This window comes from Lytechinus variegatus, chromosome 1, assembly GCF_018143015.1.
Source record: "Lytechinus variegatus isolate NC3 chromosome 1, Lvar_3.0, whole genome shotgun sequence".
Taxonomy (NCBI): Eukaryota; Metazoa; Echinodermata; class Echinoidea; order Temnopleuroida; family Toxopneustidae; genus Lytechinus; species Lytechinus variegatus.
This window is the reverse complement of record NC_054740.1, coordinates 22,794,381-22,816,371: the sequence shown is the minus strand read 5'-3', so window position 1 is coordinate 22,816,371 and position 21,991 is coordinate 22,794,381. Positions and strand designations below refer to the sequence as shown.

General features: G+C 36.7%; 1 protein-coding gene across 1 annotated transcript in view; it reads right to left on the bottom strand.

Annotated features, from left to right (window-relative positions):
• Positions 1–19,686, bottom strand: part of LOC121409424 (relaxin receptor 2-like) — a 48,159-nt gene extending 28,473 nt beyond the window's left edge. Inside the window, exons 1-6 of the mRNA XM_041601363.1 lie at positions 19,532–19,686; positions 7,644–7,733; positions 5,595–5,706; positions 4,396–4,467; positions 1,872–1,943; positions 302–373 (exon numbers count right to left, since the gene is read on the bottom strand). Of these exons, the coding sequence (XP_041457297.1) occupies positions 302–373; positions 1,872–1,943; positions 4,396–4,467; positions 5,595–5,706; positions 7,644–7,659 (344 nt within the window). The 5' untranslated portion in view covers positions 7,660–7,733; positions 19,532–19,686. The remainder of the gene's footprint in view (positions 1–301; positions 374–1,871; positions 1,944–4,395; positions 4,468–5,594; positions 5,707–7,643; positions 7,734–19,531) is intronic.
• Positions 19,687–21,991: the final 2,305 nt, after the last annotated feature.

Sequence of the window (21,991 nt, the reverse complement as noted above, 5' to 3'; positions counted from 1 at the left end):
AGAATTGATGAAAATCTAGATGATGCATGTCATTATCATTACCGTTCATGGCGTTCTTTTCAGAGTATTTTGAAAATTATGTTGATATTTTCCTGATTTCTTGCTCAATCGTTAATTTCATATCAGAATTTGAAAAATACATCACTCCTGTCAGTGCCATATTGGTTCCCCTCCTATAAACTTTAGCTTTATCAATCAATGGGGGGGGGGGTATGTTTTTCAATTCCTACAAGTATTTACCTAACGATAAAAAAAATGGATTCAGTACATCGAATTGATTTAAAGAGAATTCAAAACTTACAACCAATGGAGTCCATGAAGACCTAGAAATGCCTCTCTCTCGATGACCGATATCTTGTTTTCAGAAAGGTAACTGAAAAGTAAAAGAAACGCTGAATAGTTATAAGTTGGCTATTAAAGAAAAGCGAATCACTCACAAAAACTCGCACATTGTCTATTCCATGTTTCAAGAAGAAGCTCTTGTTGTTGCTTGTTTGGACTACAAGCTCATGTTTCTTTGGACTACAGCCACTTTTTTTTGGTTTTTTTACTTTGATTGTTTTGTTGAATTGTTCTCTGCATATTACTGTAAATCTCTCTCTGAAAAAAATTGTTTGAATTATTTGATGTAATGGAATAAAATAGTGAGACAGATTGTGGCTTTCTTATTGAAACATCCCTCAACGAATACAGCATTGGGAATTATACAATTTAGGGTAAAAGAAAAGTAAAGCCAGAATCTTAATAAGTCGACAAAAATCCAATCTCTCTCCCACACAAACCCTCCCCCGTATACAGACACACAAACTCGCCCACTCACACACTCCCCCTGTCTCACTCCCAAACACATTTTTTTTTAAAAAAACAAGTGCACACCTAGTTACTAATAATGCATATAGCATTTCCATTTATTTGATTAGAAAGCAGGATAAAAGAGCATTGTAGATTAAATGCCTTGCTCACGGGTATAGGTGCCGCGGCCGGGGATCGAACTCTAGACTTTCCATGTATAGCCAGGCGCCTTAGACCACTCGGCCACGGCACCTCCACTCACACACACACACACACACCATCACCCTCACCCACATGCTCACGCAAACCGTTGACGCAAACACACCCTTAATTTTCACTAATTTCGCCAATAACCTACCGCCCTGGCACCGACACTCATGTTCCCATGAACAAACATCTCTAGTACAATTATCGTTCAGAATTAAGTGAATGTACTGCAATCCTTTCAACGCCCAAGACAACAGAGTTTATGGACGTTCCTTGTTTCAAGGTAAAAGACAGTAGATGCAGCAAACAATTTATTTCATTAAAAAATCTTTAAATTTAAGGTAAACTGTCAAAATGTTATCATACATTCTAGATCTGGTACATTATTGTAAACATATCTTTTAGTAAAAATCATGAAATCTTAGCTCAAAATCGATAATTCTGATGATCGCTAACACAGAAAAGCATTAAGTGGGGGCAGTGTATTAATATTGCTTCGAAAAATACCCGATATTTTGATGGAATTTTGTGCTTATTCTGCTCATTTCTTAGCAATTCCGCATTTTTTTCCAGAGCTATTTGGCACTTTCTAATTCATACATACAAACACTTTGGTGGTAATTTCATTTGATTCTGTTCGAACCATTTTACATCGTTAGGGCCTAACACAACTGGTATTTTTCTTTAAGCCCATATCTTAAAATCACACAGTCACTTCTGTAGGCAGTAGGAAAAGAGGTACCCCGACACATATTTAGGATCGTGAAGGAGAACACATAGAAAAATGAATTATCAAAGGTGTTTTTCTATCTTATCTTGATTGTGGCTTCCCCATTATCAAACCTCTCAAATCAATATTTTGAAACACTCACAGCGTGCTAAGATGATGAAGATGTTGGAATGATTTGGCCGGAATTTTACGCAGTTGATTCCCCATTAAATTCCTGTATTCAGAAAAAAAGGAGATATTGGAGAATCTCAAGAAGTGTAGAAGAATGGTATAAGAAGAGTACGAAAAAGGAAGGTAAATTGAAAAACAAATAATGAAGAGCTAAAATAAAGGAAAGTAATATGAAATATGAGGGTTAGCACGAAAATCAAAAGGAAAACGGAGAAAAGGGATAAAGAATATAGAAAAGGACAATTTAATATTATAAAAAGACGACGACAAAGTTCAAAATTAGAAAAGCGGAAAAGAAAGCGAAGTATAATATGAGAAACAAATATCTTAAAAAAAAACATCATCCGAAAATATCAAACTGTGCAGCTCAATTTTCCAATGCATTATTATCATGATTAAAGAATTTAGAGCTCGCCTTGAGCTTGTATTTGAATTGGAGTCTAGAAACAAATAAGAACGTAATATCACGGTTAGGATTATGTTATTACAGCATAATCTTGATTTTCATTTGTTTGATTGCATGGGCTTTTTTTAGCCATCATAAAAGTAAAATTAGTCATTTATAGGAACAAAAGCATGCAAAGACAAGTGGAATGCCTCTGGCCGTCTCACCTGCATCATTCACGCGATTCAACATAGCAGCAGTGCTGACTTTGAAAACTATATATAACTCGCACAAGATGTTAAGTGATACTTGGTTACTCTTATTTCCACGTTTTATGAACTAGACCAATACACTTACAGAGATAGGATGGTAATTCAACAAATACCCCTAATGTGGCCAAAGTTCATTGACCTCACATGACCTTTGACCTTGGTCATGTGACCTAAAATGCGCACAGGATGTTCAGTGATACTTGATTACTCTTATGTCTAAGTTTTATGAACTAGACCAACATACTTTCAAAGTTATGATGGTAATTCAACAAATACCCCCAATTCGGCCAAGTTCATTGACGCTAAATGACCTTTGACCTTGATCATGTGACCTAAAACTTGCACAGGATGTTCAGTGATACTTGATTACTATTATGTCCAAGTTTCATGAATGAGATCCAAAAACTTTTAAAGTCATGGTGGTAATTCAACAGTTACCCCAAAATCGGTCAAAGTTCATTGACCCTAAATGACCTTTGACCTTGGTCAGGTGACGTGAACCTCATGCAGGATGTTTGATGATACTTGATTAGCCTTATGTCCAAGTTTAATGAACTAGGTCCATATATTTTCTAAGTTATGATGACATTTCAAAAACTTAACCTCAGGTTAAGATTTTGATGTTGATTCCCCCAACATGGTCTAAGTTCATTGACCCTAATTGACCTTTGACCTTGGTCATGTGACATGAAACTCTTTTAGGATGTTCAGTAATACTTGATTAATCTTATGGCCAAGTTTCATGAACTAGGTTCATATACTTTTTAATTTATGTCATTTCAAAAACTTAACCTTAGGTTAAGATTTGATGTTGACGCCGCCGCTGCCTTCGGAAAAGCTTTGCCGATAGTCTCACTCTGCTGTGCAGGTGAGGCAATACAAAAGGGGATTTGTGTGTGATGAATGCAAAGTTGTTCTTTTGGAATGATTATTGGACGATGTGATTTTACTTATGTAATCAGGTGCCATGAAATCGCGTTTACAGACTTAAGGGGGTGGGGTTCGGGGTTTACCCCACCTCCCATTGTGTTCTCTTAAAGGACAAGTCCACTCCTACAAAACGTCAATTTAAATAAAATAAGAAAAATCCAACAAGCATAACACTGAAAATTTCATCAAATTCATCAAAATCGGATGTAAAATAAGAGATTTGTGACATTTTAAAGTTTCCCTTGATTTCACAAAACGGTTATATACACATCCTGGTCGGTATGCAAATGAGGAGACTGATGACGTCATCAACTCACTATTTCTTTTGTATTTTATCGTATGGAATATGAAATATCCTAATTTTCTCTTCATTGTCAAGTGAAACGATTAATTCCTCCCTGATCATGTTTAGTACGTATTAGTATTGTTCAATACTACATGGTTCAGTCAAGTTGGCCCTTATTGTCAAATTTTAAAAAATGAAATATTGTATAATTCAAACAATAAAAACGAAAGAAACAGTGAATCAGTGTCATCATCGTCTGTCTCGTTTGCATGTCACTGAGTTGTGCATATTACTGTTTTCGTGAAAAATAATCGAAACTTTAAAATTTCACAACTTTCTTATTTTTTTAATCCGATTTTGATGACATTTTCAGCGTTATGCTAGTTGGGCTTTTCTCTGTTTATTTAAATCGACATTTTTCTCTGGTGTACTTGACCTTTAAAAACAGAAGGGGATGAGTCAAACTCACTTAACATCCCTTCCACAAGCAGAGCAGTGGGTGGGTCGCAGTGCGTCCTCATTGGGTCAAATCAGGTCCATGGTCAAACCATTCGAACCCCCTCGGTATTAACAAAATGTTAGATCCCTCCATGTGGAGAAAGCTATTTTTCAAGTTACTTACAGATACACCAAGGAAGGGAAACGGGAAAAAGACGCACTGTCAATGCGTTCAATGTTGTTGGACGTCAGAAATCTGAAGGACAAGCAAAACAGATTAATAAATCATAATTTTCAACAAAGCTCATTTTTACTTTAAGTGAATGGAGTCAAATGCGATGCACAGGAGCAGTTTAGTATGAAATATTCAGTCGATTAGGACGGAGGTAAGCTTCTCTCTGTTCTTATCTGGCATCTTCGTAACGTTAAGACTTAACTTGTTTATTTGCTCTGAATTATAGGGCATTTCCTTTAAAATTACTAAAAAAAAATAATGTATGATATAATTTAGATTGTCCCAGGAGAAAACGAAATCGAAAAACATCCACGATTCCTTAATCACAACTTTTAATCATCAAATAGCCATCTTTCTCAGGTTATCCATGCACGATTAAGTAAAAATCAGTCGAAAGGAGAGTACCAAGAGGTCGCATCGCGGACAGTCTTTTCCAAATTTACAAGTGTAAATGACATGTCATTACATTTCTTTAAATGAATGCCCGAATTTACCTAATGTCATAAACCGCAGATGTTTTCACAGACTTCCTGTCAGATTGCCATACTAACCAATCGATTTTCTTGACTATCAGCCACTCCATTGGCCATTCAGATGATTAGTGAAAATGGATTTTGTTTAATGAAATTGGGGAAATAAACACATTCGTGTACAAACAAAAAAGAAAATCAGAGTTACGTCGTCCCTTGGGGTAAATTTTGCTTAACACTATGTGCTTTGTGCACCCTGTGGACGTTGTGTAAGAACAAAAATTAACTTCCGGATATATGATTTTCTTTTCGGAATAAAATTATCGACTTTCATATTCGTATCCTTTCAATTTGTCATAACTCAATCACTCGTGAAAAGCTATTCCACCTATGCGCAAGTTATCTGTAGTGTCCATCTTACGGAATGAATTCGATGAAATTCTTTGAATCAATATATGTAATTCTATATCTATATTCAATAATTTAAGGCTACGTATACTCCTCAATATTAAAAAAAGTACTTCGGATGGCCGTTCGTCTTGTATTATTGGCAAACACATGAAGAAAATTTCAATCGATTCACAGCATGTTTGAGCATTGTTTATAGGAGCATAAAATTGCAATATAATGAAATTTCCTGAGATTGAATTGAAGATCAACGAGCTATGTTATACGTACAATCTAGTGACATTTGAAGGAATATCACTCGGAATCAACGTGTAGCTCAGGTTTGAGCAATCAAGTTGTGTGAGCTTGTTGCATCTGCATAGCTCTGGATAATACGACAGTGCTGCGATAAAAAGTACAATTGTACATCAGACAATCAATCAAATCACTTCACAAGGAGATCTTCTAGACTTAAATCGACTTGAAAATCCACGTTAAATCGATTTTAAGATTGACGAAACACCAACAGGACGAATCTAACGATATTTCAAAATTTTTAGGTAAAGATGTGAAATATTATACTAATAGCTGACAGTAATAATTATCGATTTCAACTAAGCTAGGATGTGTTTCGGAAATTAATATCGATTCTAAATCGACTTTGAAGGATACAAGCCCCAAATGCACTAGCATATTGTCATGGTTGTTTTTTCTCTTAGAATTAGAGGAAACTGTTGCATCACTACTGAACTCCTATAACAATTTTTTTTCTGGTTGTCTTTTTTTTGTACAACATATTTTTATTAGAAATGATCGACCAATGATCTAATTTCTAGTATAATCACGATAGTTAGTGCAAATTATATTGTAACAGGGAAGACATACAATATACACACATGCATGAAAATGTGATTTAATTATGATTTCATATAAAATCATAATTGAAATTGAAAAGTGGGATATGACATCATTTGTCCACCTACTGCATTCATGAGGGTTTGCATATAATTACCTGTGTTCACAAAATATTAATATACTTTATATAATATTCAATAACTTCGTTGTTTGTCATGAAATTTTGATGTTTTTTTCAGCATTTTGCTTGGTGATTTTCACTCTTTTTATTCATATATCATTATTTTCAGCTCGGGATATTCGCTTTATTAAACAAATAATTTCATGAGAAAGTTTTTAAAATCAAGGTTAATTACCACTATATTATCATAGATATACATGTAGATCTGGTAGACCCTACATTAAAATCAACTCATGTTTCTTAAATCATGAAATTTTAGCTGAAAACCGATAGTTCTGATGATACATGAATAATACAAAAAGGCATATGTGGGAAAGTGTATTAATATTGCTTGAAAAATACCCGACATGTTTATTTTACTCGTTTCTCAGCAATTACACATTATTTCCCAACGCCAATGTGCACATATTTTTTTTTCATTCATACATACAAACACTTGGGTGGTCATTTTATTGGATTCTGTTCGAACTCATGTTGAGATCATTACCACATATGGGGGGTGTTTCACAAAGATAAAATGCCTAGTTACGCGCAGTATAAAAGGCATGACAGCATTGGTCAGATCATGCCAAGAGGACGCGCACTACTGCGTATTGATCAATAATACCGTGTTTACACATGACTCGGCTCGAGTGTTGAATCCTCAAGCAGGGTCGAACGCTGCGAAGAGGGCATGCTGTGATCGCGTTTATACGTACATATAAAAAGGCGAGTTCAACACGGCTCGCGGATCTCGAACGGAAGAAGAATTATGACGTCGCAAATTAAAGGCGGGAAATTCACCGCCGGAATCGAATCTTGTCCGTGCGAACAACAACAATGCCAAAAGTGAAAGCGCGCGCAGTGACCTAGGTCAAGAGGGTTCGACACGGCTTTCTGTTTACACACGAAAAAATTGCCGAGTCTGACTCGGCTCGCGGGTTGAAACCTACGATTTTGGCGGATCAAAAAAGCCGTGTTCGACACGGCTCGCGGATCACAGTGATCGCGTTTACACAGCATAAAATTGCCGTGTTCGACACGGCTCGCGTGTCGAACCCCCGAGCCGTGTCCCTGTGTAAACACGGTATTAGATTGCATATCATGTACGCGTCGACATTTAAGTGCGACCTAAGTCATACTTAAATCTTTGTGAAACACCCCCCTGGTATTTATTTTACCGAAATTTTTCATATCGGGATACATATTCGAACAATACAGAAATAGGGTGAATTATTGCAGCCTGATAAATGAATTCGAAATTCACTGATTTTGCATTGCATTAGATTGAATTGAATCATTCTTGAATGAATATACAGACTTACCACAAGCGTTTACCATGTTGACCGGTTCGAATTCCCCGACAGGAACCGGATGTCGATAGTCGAACTGCGCAACCCACCCATCATCAATGGCTAAAGGAAACCATAATAAATAAATGAATTAATTAATATCATTACTCCACGGAGTTTTGTTTCATGAAATAAAAATGATCATTCATCATTTATCATCCCTACTTGGCTGACTTATATATTATTAGCAAAATGAAATGATTGCTGTATTTTGTGTTGCTCCGATCCACCGCTTGGAAACTTCTGTGCAATGCCGTTTTAATATTGCATTAAAAAATGGATTCTGTATCACTCCATTTCAATATTCAATAAAAAGCTCATACATGATTGTGGTAGCTATAAAATTTACATAATAATAATAATATAGGGTATTTATATTGCGCACATATCCACCTTGATAGGTGCTCAAGGCGCTCCTATATTACACGGCTAAGCTAGGCGTTCATAGAGCACACAGCTTTTTGAAGAATTACTTATTTTGAGGAATTATTATTCTTATAATTATTGTTATTATTATGATTATTATTATTATCATTCATGTTATTACGACATATGCCATAATAATATACATATACGATGAACAGACTGAGGAAGTAAAGGTAGTCTAGGTCCTGACCTCGGGAGGGGGGGGGGGAGGAGGCACTTACATTGACGAGTGGATACCATGCGCGACCAAAAAACACGTGAAATGGATGTCTTTTTCAAAATAGGGCACGTTACGTACGTAACGTAATAAGGGTGTCAAAAACACTAAAATAATGAAAAAAGGGTATCTATTTTCGCCAGGAAAGCTACGTGTTTAGGGTCGAATTTGCGATGGTATTAAAAAATTGAATAATTTTTTTTCTAAAGGATGTACTTTTTGCCCCAAGAGTCAACACTACGTGTTTGGAGTACGATTTGCGATTTACTGTACCCAATAATGTAGGTAAAGGGAAGACCGATGGCCGACGTCCGTGACAAAACTATTGAAATATCGCATTACATGTTTAAGGGTGCAATTCAGGGAATATTTGCCAATACACAACAAAAACTGTGGTGTTAACCGGTGTACATCAGTTATTAACACCAGTTATTTTGCACCGGTGTTAAATTGGTGGTGTTAGTTTTACACCTATAGGTGTTATTACAACACATTATGTTTTTACATTTACACTCCTTGGTGTTATGTTTAATCTTTAGGGTGTAATTTTAACACCTCAGGGTGTGGTCCTCTATTAACAGCGATTGGTGTCAGTTTTAACAAAGCAGTTTTTACAGTGTAGTATCGTTTTGTTTCCAATACTTGTTAAGGATAGGGTTTCACACGTTAATACTTGTTGAGGATTGCATTTTCAGACTATGGAAAATACGTGTTTAGGGTGCTTTTCGAGACCCTCTGGTCGCGCATGGTATCCACTCGTCAATGGAAGTGTCCCCCCGGGTCCTGACGTATTACTGCCAAAGCAGGACATACAATACAGACATTGTTTAAAATAACAACAGAGTAGTAGATAACATAATAGGAGGGATCTTGAATGCCATTAATCTTACGATAACTTATTTCATTTTGTAGACACAATATATAAATCATACCAAGTAAAATAAAAATGTTATATACCAATGAATTACTGATAAAAGATACACATTCGTTATCACATTTTAATGTTATATGATACATGGTCTTCATTATCGCGGGCATCATCATCATTATGATTTTGTTAGTATTGGTAATGCTATTATTACATTTATCATTACTAGTATTATTATTCTTATAATTATTATTTTTTATGATTATTATTATTATTATTATCAATGTTATTACGACATATGCCATGTGACATATGATGTCAGAAATTAAAAACTAATAACCTTTTTTGCTGGAATTTGCTATTTGCTAGAATTTTATCAAACCTTGAAAAATATTTTAATTCATTTTCATTTTTGGCTTTTATTAAAAGGTGAACTTCCTCATTGACCTCATAGAAACCACAAGTACTTTATATACGAAAATCCCAGCTATCTGTATTGAACAGATGATATGGTAAACTGGGGGGGGGGGGGGTCGTGACACCTTGGCCTTGCCCTTCAACTCTTCCTGATCAGCTGTATTCAAATCAATGCAATTTACCGAAATCAGCTGCTCTTTTCCAAATTTGTACTCAACTTGAACTCTCGCAACCCCATCAATAGACCAGTTCCTTGCTCCTTCATGGACAATTTTGGTCAAATGACCTTTCATTTCTTTCATCATGATGGGCAGATTTAAAAGCAAGATATTACGTCAGCATGCATCACATAGCAGGATGAAGAAATTGAATAGACCAGGTGACTAGAATAGCACATCAATGAACACTCTATGAAGGTATATATTCATTTCTACTTTGAATGTTATTGCATGTTGAAAAATGTACTTGACAAACTGTGAAATACCAGTCGGTCGCCGACGCATTGTTTTTTGTGGATGTACATGAAAAACACAATATTAATAATCAAGACATCAAAGTTGGTGCTTATCTCATTAAAAAAAAACACAACATGAAAACACACCATGTCACTTCAGTACCAATGACCGTCCTCTGATCATGCGCAGAGTGGAACTAGGTTTCTAATCAGATCAGCCCGTAACCCAAACACGCACACACACACATCCGCACACACCACGACACATAAGCTCCCGAAATGTATAGTCGGGTAGATAGTTTTTATGATCAAAATTATTGAATGACCGCCAAGTTGGGTATGACTGCGATTTAAAAAAATGGAAGTTGTAGTATGGGGTGTCTACTTCATGAATCCGACAAGTACCACCTGGGCACCCTTGGGCATTTTTTTAATTGACGTCTTAGGCCACGCCCTCTTTTACACATACCTCTTAAAAATATGAATTAAATATTTTAAGGAATAAACATGTCTTCTTTGGTATCAAATTAAAGCTAATGAAAAATCAATGTAAAGTTATGGATCACTGGATATTTATATCACGCAGGTCAGTTGAAGGTCATTTAAGGTCATAAAAGGTCAAATTGCCTCACAAAAATGTAAGCAATACATAAAACGTGGAACATATCATGTTTTGAATACAAACATGTTAGGGATATTATGCGAACTTATAGGCAAAGGTTAAGCATATTAATAATCCGACCGTTGCTACTTTGTCATTTTGAGAAATTTTATTTTTGTGACGTCATAAACCACACTAGCTTTCTTACATTCCTCTTGAATATTTAGCGGAATAAACATATCATGTTTGATATCGAATTAAATCAAATTCAACGTTAAAATCCACATACATGGATCACTAGGCATTTAAAGATTTTGCAATGCAATTAAAGGCCATTTTAAGGTCATAAAAGGTCAAACTTTGCCACAAATAATGCAACATATACTGTGGAATATCTCATGTTTGGTTGATGGTGTGTATATCAAGGATGTGACGGGTTCTACCTCCTCATTCTTTGGCAATGTCTATTTTCCGACATCACGAACCACGCACACTTTTCACGTAGACCTAAAAGTAATTATGACAGAATGTGACACTTTATAGAATAAGCCTATCGTATTTGATAACTAAGTTAAGCTTGTGGCAAGTAAAATAAAAGTTACAAGAGATTAAATACATTACAAGATCACCAAAAGTACAGTTATGTTGATGGTAGGTCAAAAGATGTCAGGCAATGTAACAAGACTTTAATAAAACAAAAATTAACATAAGCTTGGTATCATCTCACCAATTTTCCTACATGAAATAAAACTGCAGTGTTTTTTTTTGTTTTCTTAAAAAATGCATATGAATAATCTAGGACAGAGTCATACATGGTAAATAATGTATTTAACACAATTTCAAGTTTAAGATCAATCATGTTGGAGCAACCTAAGAAAAGGACTTCTACAACACAATTTCACATTGTTAGACAAGTTTTCAATTAGCTTTATCTGTGATATTCCATGTATTTTTTTTATTGTTGTTGTATAATTATTTTATCAATAAAAGCTGAATTATAAAAAAGCTTCAAATTAGCCAAATTTGACATTTTACATCATCCGAACTCCACCACATTTTGTTTTCTCATCTTCCAGACTGATTTTCCTCTCTTTAGTCTAAAGTGCATGTTCAGTTTTCCTTGTATTTAGAATGACACAATGTTATTTACATACGATACACGCTAAGAGGCAAATGCTTACCCTAGACTAGAGCATGGTGGCCCCCGCCGATTTAAATCCACATGGAACAAGTTCTGATAATTCCTTGGGAGTAAGTAATGTGTTATGAACAGGTACAGAAGTGCCCTCCTAACTTATACTTCCCATCCATACATGGGAGGCAAGTTACAGGAGAGTCATCTGATCAGCTGCTCTCCAGATGAAGCTCCTGAGGAAGAGCACCTTTGATAATCATGCTCTTTTGCTGACTTGTCTGTTGGGGGTAGGCTCATGATCTTTGAAGCATCCGTCTTCTTGCTGAATAATGTGAAGTAGTGCTAAGTAACATTTGAGAGACCATTACATTTGTTATATTACTTAAGAAAGATGAAAAGTTGATCCAGTCCACTACTTCTGCATCGGACTCTATAGTTTAAGATCTTATTCGAGCAGCAAGTTTAGGGTGGAAGACCTTTCCTTGCCAAAGTGACACAACATGGTATCACAACCTGATAGAGAATTATCTGTGCAAAGCAAACATTTTGTTTAGTGTCAATCACTTTTCCATCCGTATGCAAAAGACTTGTAAACACAAAATGAGAACAATGGTAGAACAGAAATGTCAGTGTCGTCAGAGAAAAATTATATATGTTTCTACCGCCATCACATCTTCAGCAGATAGCTGACAGTACATGGAACAGGACAATGGGCCTACCCGTGCTAACTTGTTCATGACACAGGTGTTGTTCCTAAAACCCCTTTTCCACTAGGGCCAGGACAGCGTCAGGACAAGGCGCGGAATGTAATAATTACAATCCGCGACCCTTCCGCAACCTGTCCGGACATTCCTAGGAGTGTCCGCACGCTGTCCTAAACCCTTCCTGGTGTTCGGGAAATCAAAATTTGTCCGCATCCAAATTTTGGTCGAGACCAAAATTTGGACGCGGATAATGAATTCCTGACACCTTCGGGACCCTGTCCTGACGATGTCCTGATGATGTCCTGCCCTTCCTAAACCCTTCCGCGTCTTCCGGAAACCATCCGCAATCAGGTCAGCTTCAAGAAGGAAAGAAGAAGCCATGCGGATTTTATCAGGAACATGCGGATTGGAATAGGAAGGCAAGCGGACAGTTTCAGGAACGTGCGGACAGGAATAAGAAGGCAAGCGGACTGTTTCAGGAACGTTCGGACTGGAATAGGAAGGCAAGCGGAGTGATTCAGGAATGTGTGGATCCAATGCTAATATGTATGGAACGAGTACACAAGTAGCAAAAACCATTTGCAAAAGCACCAGATGGGGCAACGGGATAATACAAGACAAGAAAATTACAAAAAGTAAAGAAATACGGGGTCAAGGGGCCTAATTAGTATATACTAAACAAACCTGAGAACCTAGTATTTCAAGCAGTGTTTTAAACATAATTACGCGAGCGCAAAGCACGAGTTGATTTTTTTTGGGGGGGTTACAGACTTGAAGAAGGAATATTTCAAGCATTTTCTACTGATCTGAAAAGTGGACTTTTAAAATATTTCTTGCAATAGTGAAACTGGCAATGATGTGAGCAGATTATTTTATTCTGTACTGAACATAAAAAGATGTTTCATGCAACGTTTGATTATGAACTAGATTATTTTAATGTACTCGACTGAAAAAAGGACCTTATAGGCAGCGCTTGACTTTACAAATAGGACAAATATCATAACAAAATTAATAATACAGGTGTAGATTCCAAACTGAAATTCAAGTTTATATTCCTATTACATTTTAAGCACTTTGTTCGATCATGAATGAGGTGTCATTAATAAGAAATAATAATACATGGTAGCAAGTTTATAAATATCGCTTTTATCAGAACGGCTCAAAACGATTTACAGCAGGGGCAAAACGATTTACCCAGGATTCATTTCAATCCCGCATGAAAAGTGCACAATTTCCACACCCTGGGAAGCATTCCTTGCATTTATCCCGGTCTAAAAATTGCGCTGGCAAATTCAAGCATACAATAACTTTCGCTTCCAACCGGGTACCCATTTAGCACCTGGGTGGAGAGTGGCAAGGTATGCAATACGTCTTGCCAAAGGACGGTTTAGACCGCGGTGAGAATCGAACACACGACTCTCCGTTTACAAGGCGGGAGTCAGAACCACTACACCACGACTCTTTACGAAAATAGGCCTTCCTGAAAAAATTCGTGCACAGAGCATGTTTCTCATTAACATAAAATATGAGCGCGAAGCGCGAACTCACTTCTTTCAAACATCAAGGACGAAAAAGAAAAGACCTAAGTATTTTTCGTAAAAAATGAACAGCGTGTACAATCTTCTTATGATTAAACTATTGAAAGTATGAAGCGTGAAATGGACCATTATTTTCTACAAATTGAACTAGCTGAAACGCAGATATTCCCCCCGTCTGCAGGTCTGTCAATTTCTTCACTCTTCTTCCTTTTCCCCCTCTTCTTTGGTTACTCGATTTTTCCTATTTTACGCAGTCAATAGGGCGTAGCGTTCGCATTCGGCCTCCTGGAATTGCCCATTTACATTTTCTTACTTAGTCTATTTCAATTGGTACAAGAGGAGGCAAAGGCGATTAGACACTGGATTCACATTTTCGTCTATAAAATTAAAACTGATATTTCTAATCTTACACTTTCATAATCTCGACCAATTATTTTCTGTTCATTATCGCGATTTTTTTTCCTCGATTCTATTTCACCTTATTTCATTCATCTCCTTCGTTTATTCCTATTTCTTTTGTGCTGTTTGTATATCTATTTAATACTGGGAGGGGTAAGCCAGCAGCAGGGAGAGGAGGGCCGCATCAGCACGGCACCCCCTTTTTCTTTTCCGACATATCATTTTTTTTTAAGTTTCCCTTTCCATTTCACTTATTTTTCTTCTGTTTGTATTTTTTTAAAGGGGGAGCAAGACCACCTCACCCCTTGATCCGCATGTGCCTGTCGAATGCAATTTGCATCCTAACTTCCTGTTTTCTTCCTCTGTTGTAATATATGATTATGTATTAAATTGTAAAAAAATTATAAGAAAGTAATGTTATAAAGAGAGCCCCGACTTTGCTATGAACATATGCAGTCTTTTTAAAGTTACCTTAGTTGAAAAAATCAAGATCCGAGATAATTTATTGTTATGTATAAAAATGCACAAAATCTGCTTTCAAAAAGTGAATACTACATTACACCGCTAACACACTTTCCTTTATCCTCCACATTTCAATCAAATAATGCGAGCGCGAATCGCGAGCTGAACATTTTTTACATTTCTACCTAAATACTGGGCATTCTAAGCACCTTTTAAAAGCATGAACAGGAAAGGAGTATACACTTTATGTGAGCGCGAAGCGCGAGCCGAAACGAAATTCGACATATCACGTTTTGTAAATCAGAAAAAGGATGGATAATTGGATAGATGGATAATATTCCTACATTAATAATAATATTTGGTAATCTGATCTGAAACTGGCACAAGATTCGTATCTAAATAAACATGGGTGCGTGTGTTAAGATCCGGACCTAGAATCAGGAACTTCCAATTACATTCTTTATTATAATATCAATAATAAGAGCGCGATGATCGAGCTAAATATATTTGATTTTCAGATTTAAAAAAAAGAATTTAAGCGCAGTTACGAATTGGATATTGATCTCGCTTAATAAATGATGTGAGTGCGAAGCTCAAGTTTATATTTTTATCATTACATATATTTTGAGTAGCAACCGGGACATTTTAAGGTCATTTTTTGTCTTTAAATGACTATGATGACTATCTTCCTAAGCGAGATATGAAACTTGTCGATATTCCATTCTGAAAAAAATCGGACAATGATTATTAGGAAATCATGAAAATATTGTTACATGACTTATTAATCAAATGAGGGCTCGAAATTGATATTAAGGTCAGATAACTGGACATTTTGTAATCATGAATAGGATACATGGGTTGATATATTTTTAACAAAAATAATGCGAGCGCAAACTGTGAGCCGAAAATTTTAATAAACTATCATAAAAGAGGAATTTAAAATAATTTGTTACAATTGATACAGGTATACATAACTCCCCAATCAAAATGCAAGCGAGCAGCTTTAGCTGATACTATTCACAATCAGACCATCCTAAAAAGGGATATTTAAAAAAAATATGGAATACACGAAGAGAATAGTTTTTTGACAAATCAAATAATGCTAGCGCGCAGCGCGAGCGGAAAATGTTCATATTTAGACCATAAAATATAGTCATCTTATAGAAAACTATAAAATCTATTTGTAAATCAAACAAATTGAAAACTTAATTTCCGAGAAATGTTTTGTATATTTACTTCAAAACTTGATCTTTTAAGCTCAATATAACTCTATTGAGCAAGTTATACATCTCATAGATTAGGCAATGCGGGCACAAAGCGTGAGCGAAAATTTAACATAGTGACATGAAATCCCCCCCCCCATCTTATATAATTCACTCGTCTTTCTCCTCTTGTTTTTCCTCTTCGTTTTCTCTTCTCTTTTCCCTTCTGGTTCTTTTCCCTCTCTTTCCATTTTTTTATTTTTTTTCTCGTTCCAAATATTGGGGAGGGGGGCATTTGATATCAAATGCCCCCCTTCCAAAAAGTGAGGGGACGCGTCGCCCCTGTCCCCCTGGGATGTCCACCAATGTATGCAATTTGATTTGAAATAAAAGAAAATCCTATATAGTCTTTGTAGTCGAAGAAAACCAAAATAACACCCCTAAATTCATAAAAAAAATATATGGATGATAATTTTCATGGAGTATTCGCAAGTTGTCCGATTGTCCTAGTCCTTGAATTTACCACTCGTGACGTTGTCCTAAATGTCTCCGGTTCTGTCCTAATACGATCTGCATGCTGTCCGCACCGAACGCCGACAAATTTATTTAGATAATCTTGTCCTAGGACAGTCCCAGGAGTGAACTACGACAATACGCAGACAGTCCTGGTTGTGTCCTAGGACAAGATCATTTGCATAATCTTTTACGGAATTTGGTTGCGGACAGCATGCCGAAATGACAAAAGTAGCTTCCGCAACCCTTCCTGGTCTTGTCCGCACCCTAGTGGAAAACCGCCTTTAGGAACTAACAGAACTTGCTTGCCGACACAAGTCAGCGTCATCCTCTTGTATAACTTTTAAGGGCTAATGGAGTTGCTGGTCGACCGTCGAATCATATATTTCATAGTTTATACTGCAAGTGTGAATCGAAGTAACACAGCTCTGGGAGAGAGGCATGTAGTTGAGATAATTGGTGAAATGGAATCTTATGAGCATCTGGTCGAAGAGGTGTGGCACAGAGGGTGGTTGTGAGAGAAATATAACAGGACATGGTGTAAAATGCTAGAATTGGTGTATTATTTGGAATCACATGCAATGATATATTAAACGTTTCAGTTGTTTAAAGCCCTGTTATACTCACGCGATCATCAACCTTTCGTCAAAGGTCAAGTTTACATGTGCTTCATTTTAATCTAACCTTTAAATGTATATTCCACTTTCCATAAGCTTCAATTTGATACCAAACATGATATGCTTATTTTGTACACTAGATAAATCATAAGAGGTTGACCTATGTGAAAAGGTGGTGTGGTTTATAACGTCAGAAAATGACGTTGCCCAAGGTTGCAAAAGTAGCCTTCGTCAGATTCGTAGTCTGCACATCCTCAACATAACCTTTACTTAAAAATAGAGCTACATAAATAACGCCCAACTTGTTTATATTCCAAACATGATAATTTACATTATAGCCTATGTTGCATTAGTTAGATTTGTGACCCAGTTTGACCTTTTATGACCTTCAATGACCTTAAACAGCCCTGGACACGTATTTGAATGCGTAGAAAAGGTGGATTCTATTTGCATTTCATATAATGTGATACTTCATTCGTTATGTGTTTATTCTGCTAAATAGAAAATTTATATTTGAGAGGAATGCGTCTGAAAGTTGGTGTGGCTTATGACGTCAGAAATATAAAATTCCTCAAGATGCCAAGGTAGCATCCATTGGATTCTTAATATGCACACTTTCAAACTTAACCTTTGCAAAAAATGCATATAATCCCTTACCTGTTTGTATTCAAAGCATGGTAAATATTCAGCATTATAAATACATTTGTAAGGCAATTTTATATTTAATGACCTTAAATTACCTTTAACTGACCTAGATGCATAATTCAAATGCCCCCCAAAATGCCCAAGGGTGCCCGGATGACAACCATCGGATTCTTGGAGTAGACACTCTATACTACAACTTCCAGCAAAAAAGTTGCAGTCATAACCAACTTGACAGTTATGTTGGGGTTCTACTTGATTAGTAAGTAAGACCGTATCTCTGTGACGTACCCTCACACGCACGGATCCACACGTACACCTACACGCACCCCTCAGGCCCTGACACAAAGCTACCCATCCAAAATCGTGTGCAAAAAACACAAGAAAACTAACGATCCATTAATGGTGGTCAAAACACCTCAATTAAAAACCACAACTAGTAACTATAAATAACCCTACACCCAAATTACGCCACAAGGCATGCTGGTATGAAATCTAATAATATACAATTGCATCACGTGTACGAGTCGATATCCAGCTCTCATTGGGATCATTGAGTACACGTTTCACTAAGACTGTACACTTGAAACTTGACTCGCCGACAGATGCACGTACAATCGAATCCGATACAAGACACGTGTTACCCCTACCGTGGCTTATTCCTGAAAATCATATAGATTTTTTGTTTACGATTCTTCAGGCGGCCTGTAAATCTAGAGTTTTCGCAACTACGACGCAGACGCTTTCGTGAACATTAAAAAAAACCTATTGTCAAAATCCCTTTATGACAAAGCGGTCTTTGTAAAAAAAAGGTAAATGAAAACAGCAGTGTCGTCTGCGAGTCTGGACAAACGACATTATTTTTGCACATTTCGTCAGCTCCGAATCTCAGAATGATCTGCTGTCCAGTGTCCTGGTTTACCAATTTTTGACAAAGACCTCTTATAATAGTTGTTCATTGTTATTTGACGGGCACTTTCAATGTATTTAGTATGTTCTAGAATCCGCCCCCTTTGGAATCGCGAAAACTCCCTCTCACCTGGGACATCCGGAACACAATTCCCCCAAGACTTAATTGAAAATAAATATCGTCTGTGTAGTAATCTATGGTTATCAAGCGACGTGATGTTAAAATATATCTAATATTTCGTGTTTCCGGGGAAAAGGCTCGTTCTTACCTGATACGTTGGTCTACATAATTTTCAGGTGATCAAAGATTCAAAGAGTCTGCTCTTACAGGGCCGTAGCGGGGGGGGGGGGGGCGGTCAATGGACGATTTGAGTTGTATTAGGCAACGTCTGACATGACACTTCGTTGAAACTAGTGAAATCTAAATGTACCGAGAATGTAACGATTGCATTTTGATGCTGAGCATGGATATCTCCTGAGCCGTTCAAAATGAGTTTTGATACATTCAATGATTACTTCTATATAGACTATATTAATGTAACAACGGTGCGGCATCTCTGATCTCTGAAGTCAGCTTAACATATTTTATTGACGCGATTGATACTTCTTGGAAATGGCAATTTATCTTATAACCATCCTATATTTATGTTTAAATCATTAATTTGCACAGTGAATGTAACTTTCAATACATTATTCGTTTTCAATAACGCATCTTATGAAGCATTAACAAATTAACACAGATTGAGTTATGTCTTACCACAACCCGTTTCGTCTGCAGCATTCGGACAGTGTTCAATGCCATCACACTGAAACTGCTGGGCCACGCAATGAGTAAGGTTTCCACATGGGAAGAAACCAGGCTGACATTTGATGATGCCGTGGTCCGATTTAGCATTGCAGGATCCGAACGCCAGAGCTGTAGTTTTCAAAGAAACAAATTTGTATTTAGTTATGGGATTAGGCTTATTTACATTCTATTCAGGTAATCATAATATTTAACATTGATAGCCCTTATACCATTAATTACAATGATTGTGATGGCCGGATACTATCATCCCGGCTTTAGTATGGTCATGGCCATACCCTGATCGGGAGTTCGGGTATTCAAGGAATTTCTTCCTGCATCTTGGTGGGGAGTGGCAAATATAGACATACACCTTGCCAAAAGACTCGAGTGTTGCCGTGGTGGCATATGAACTACGGACCTTTTGGTTCTAAGTCAGGAGACTTATCAACCGAGGCAAAGTACTCCTAGATTTACATGGCACTGATACACAATTCCATTTTGGCCTATTTGCTCTTACATGTCTTAAGGGACGTTACAAATAAAATGACGGCAACCTCAGACGAAACCTTTTGTGACAACGGATCTAAGAAGCGCAACGGAAGCCAATTTACTCGTTATACCTAACGAACAACATCCAAGTGTTTCGTTCACTTCAATGGGATACTTTTATATCCCACCGTATTTCTGGAGACGCTATGTCGGGAAACACCAAGCTAGTGAAGGTCCTCCGAAACTGATGCTTTAAAACCACGGCGTTTATTAAGATTTGTCGGTTACCCATCTATATAAAGTCCACTGTCTAAAATTGTCACTAAAATAATGTCCGTTTTTGGTAAAAACAACAAAATTTATATTGATGACGGGCAGCATAACAATGTTCAGTGAATGGCCATTTAAGGTGCGCATAAAGGCCAATGCTCTTCCAAATTAATCTGATGATTGACTTTTGTCATTATTATACGTCGTTATGAATTGGTGAAGTTGATCCTAAACAAATGACCGAAATCTTTCAAAATCTATGTTCTAATGACTTAATTATACCCTACCATGCTTGTAAGGTTTCCAATGCCTTAATTCGATGGAGTGTACTATTGTATGTTTTTACCGTTCTCTAATATCTGTACGCACGTCCAGTATTTCCACAGAAAAGTGGAAAGTTGATCCATTGTTTTCAAAACAATGAATCAACTTAATAGAATATAATGTAATTCTAATAGAAGTATAAAGTATAAACTGTTTTATAAAAAAAACCCAACCATTTGGTATGATAGGGTGACGATAGAAAAAAAAATCTTGCTTAGATGGCTACATATCTTGAACCTATTTATGGTTATAAGTAGCGATATCATAGAACACAAATACTTGTTTAATTTGAAAGTAAGCTAATTCCACTCTAAGGAACACTCACGCATTATAATCATGTAAAGTATATATGGTCAAATGATCCATATCTTAATCAAGACAACACAGTCAACACAGATCGTTTCTTTAATAATATGTGTATAATATCCCAACTTAAATAGAAATAATCATTGTTGATAACAATTCAAAATACCTGAATATTTTCATTTCACGATATCACTTTATGCACCTAAGCCAGCACGAGGATATTCGGGAAGATTCAAACCAAGTGCGCAAGAGGGAGGCTTTCTCGTTCGAGAGGACATCATCCTACTTTAGAAACACCTCCCCGGTGGCCCCTAACGGGATTGGACACGCTTTCATATTTCATCTCGCACAGAGCAATTTATCAATCACTGGTCGTACATCACACCTGAACCCATCTCCATTTACGTTGCCCGGATACCGAAATGACAATATTGCTTATTGCAATCAGCTAATGATGACCCATGAGAACGTTCTACGATTATCCTCTGGTGTGAGTGACAACCTGATCTGAATACATACAGCGATAAAGAGTTCAATTTTCCTTGAAGTCAATTTGAAAATACTGTTTTGGATATAAATGAACATAAGTGGAGTAAATCTTTACTTGATTTCTATTAATCTTTTCAACAAAGAGATCATAGTAGAATGTTCAAAGGAAAGAATTGCCCCTATAGGAAGCTCTAACATTCAATGTGAGATCCAAAACTGGTCATATATTCGGACCCAATAATTTGTCTGATGCTGACTGGCTTGCCAGAGCATGGTGAGGGTAGATACTATTTTCCATCATTCACTGAGGAGTATTACACCACAGTGAAAGTCCGAATGGCATTGGCCTTAAGGTTATTCCAGGATTCTAGTTAACACCTGGGTAGAGAGCTGCGAAATGTGTGTTGACGTTTTACCAAAGCTAACGGACGGGATTCGCAAAGTGGGGTACAATATAATACACGATCTTCTTAGTTAAGAACTACGTAAAGGACCGTTACACCATGGACCCTACATGGTTACATGAACATGATGAGGACGTACCAGCATGGC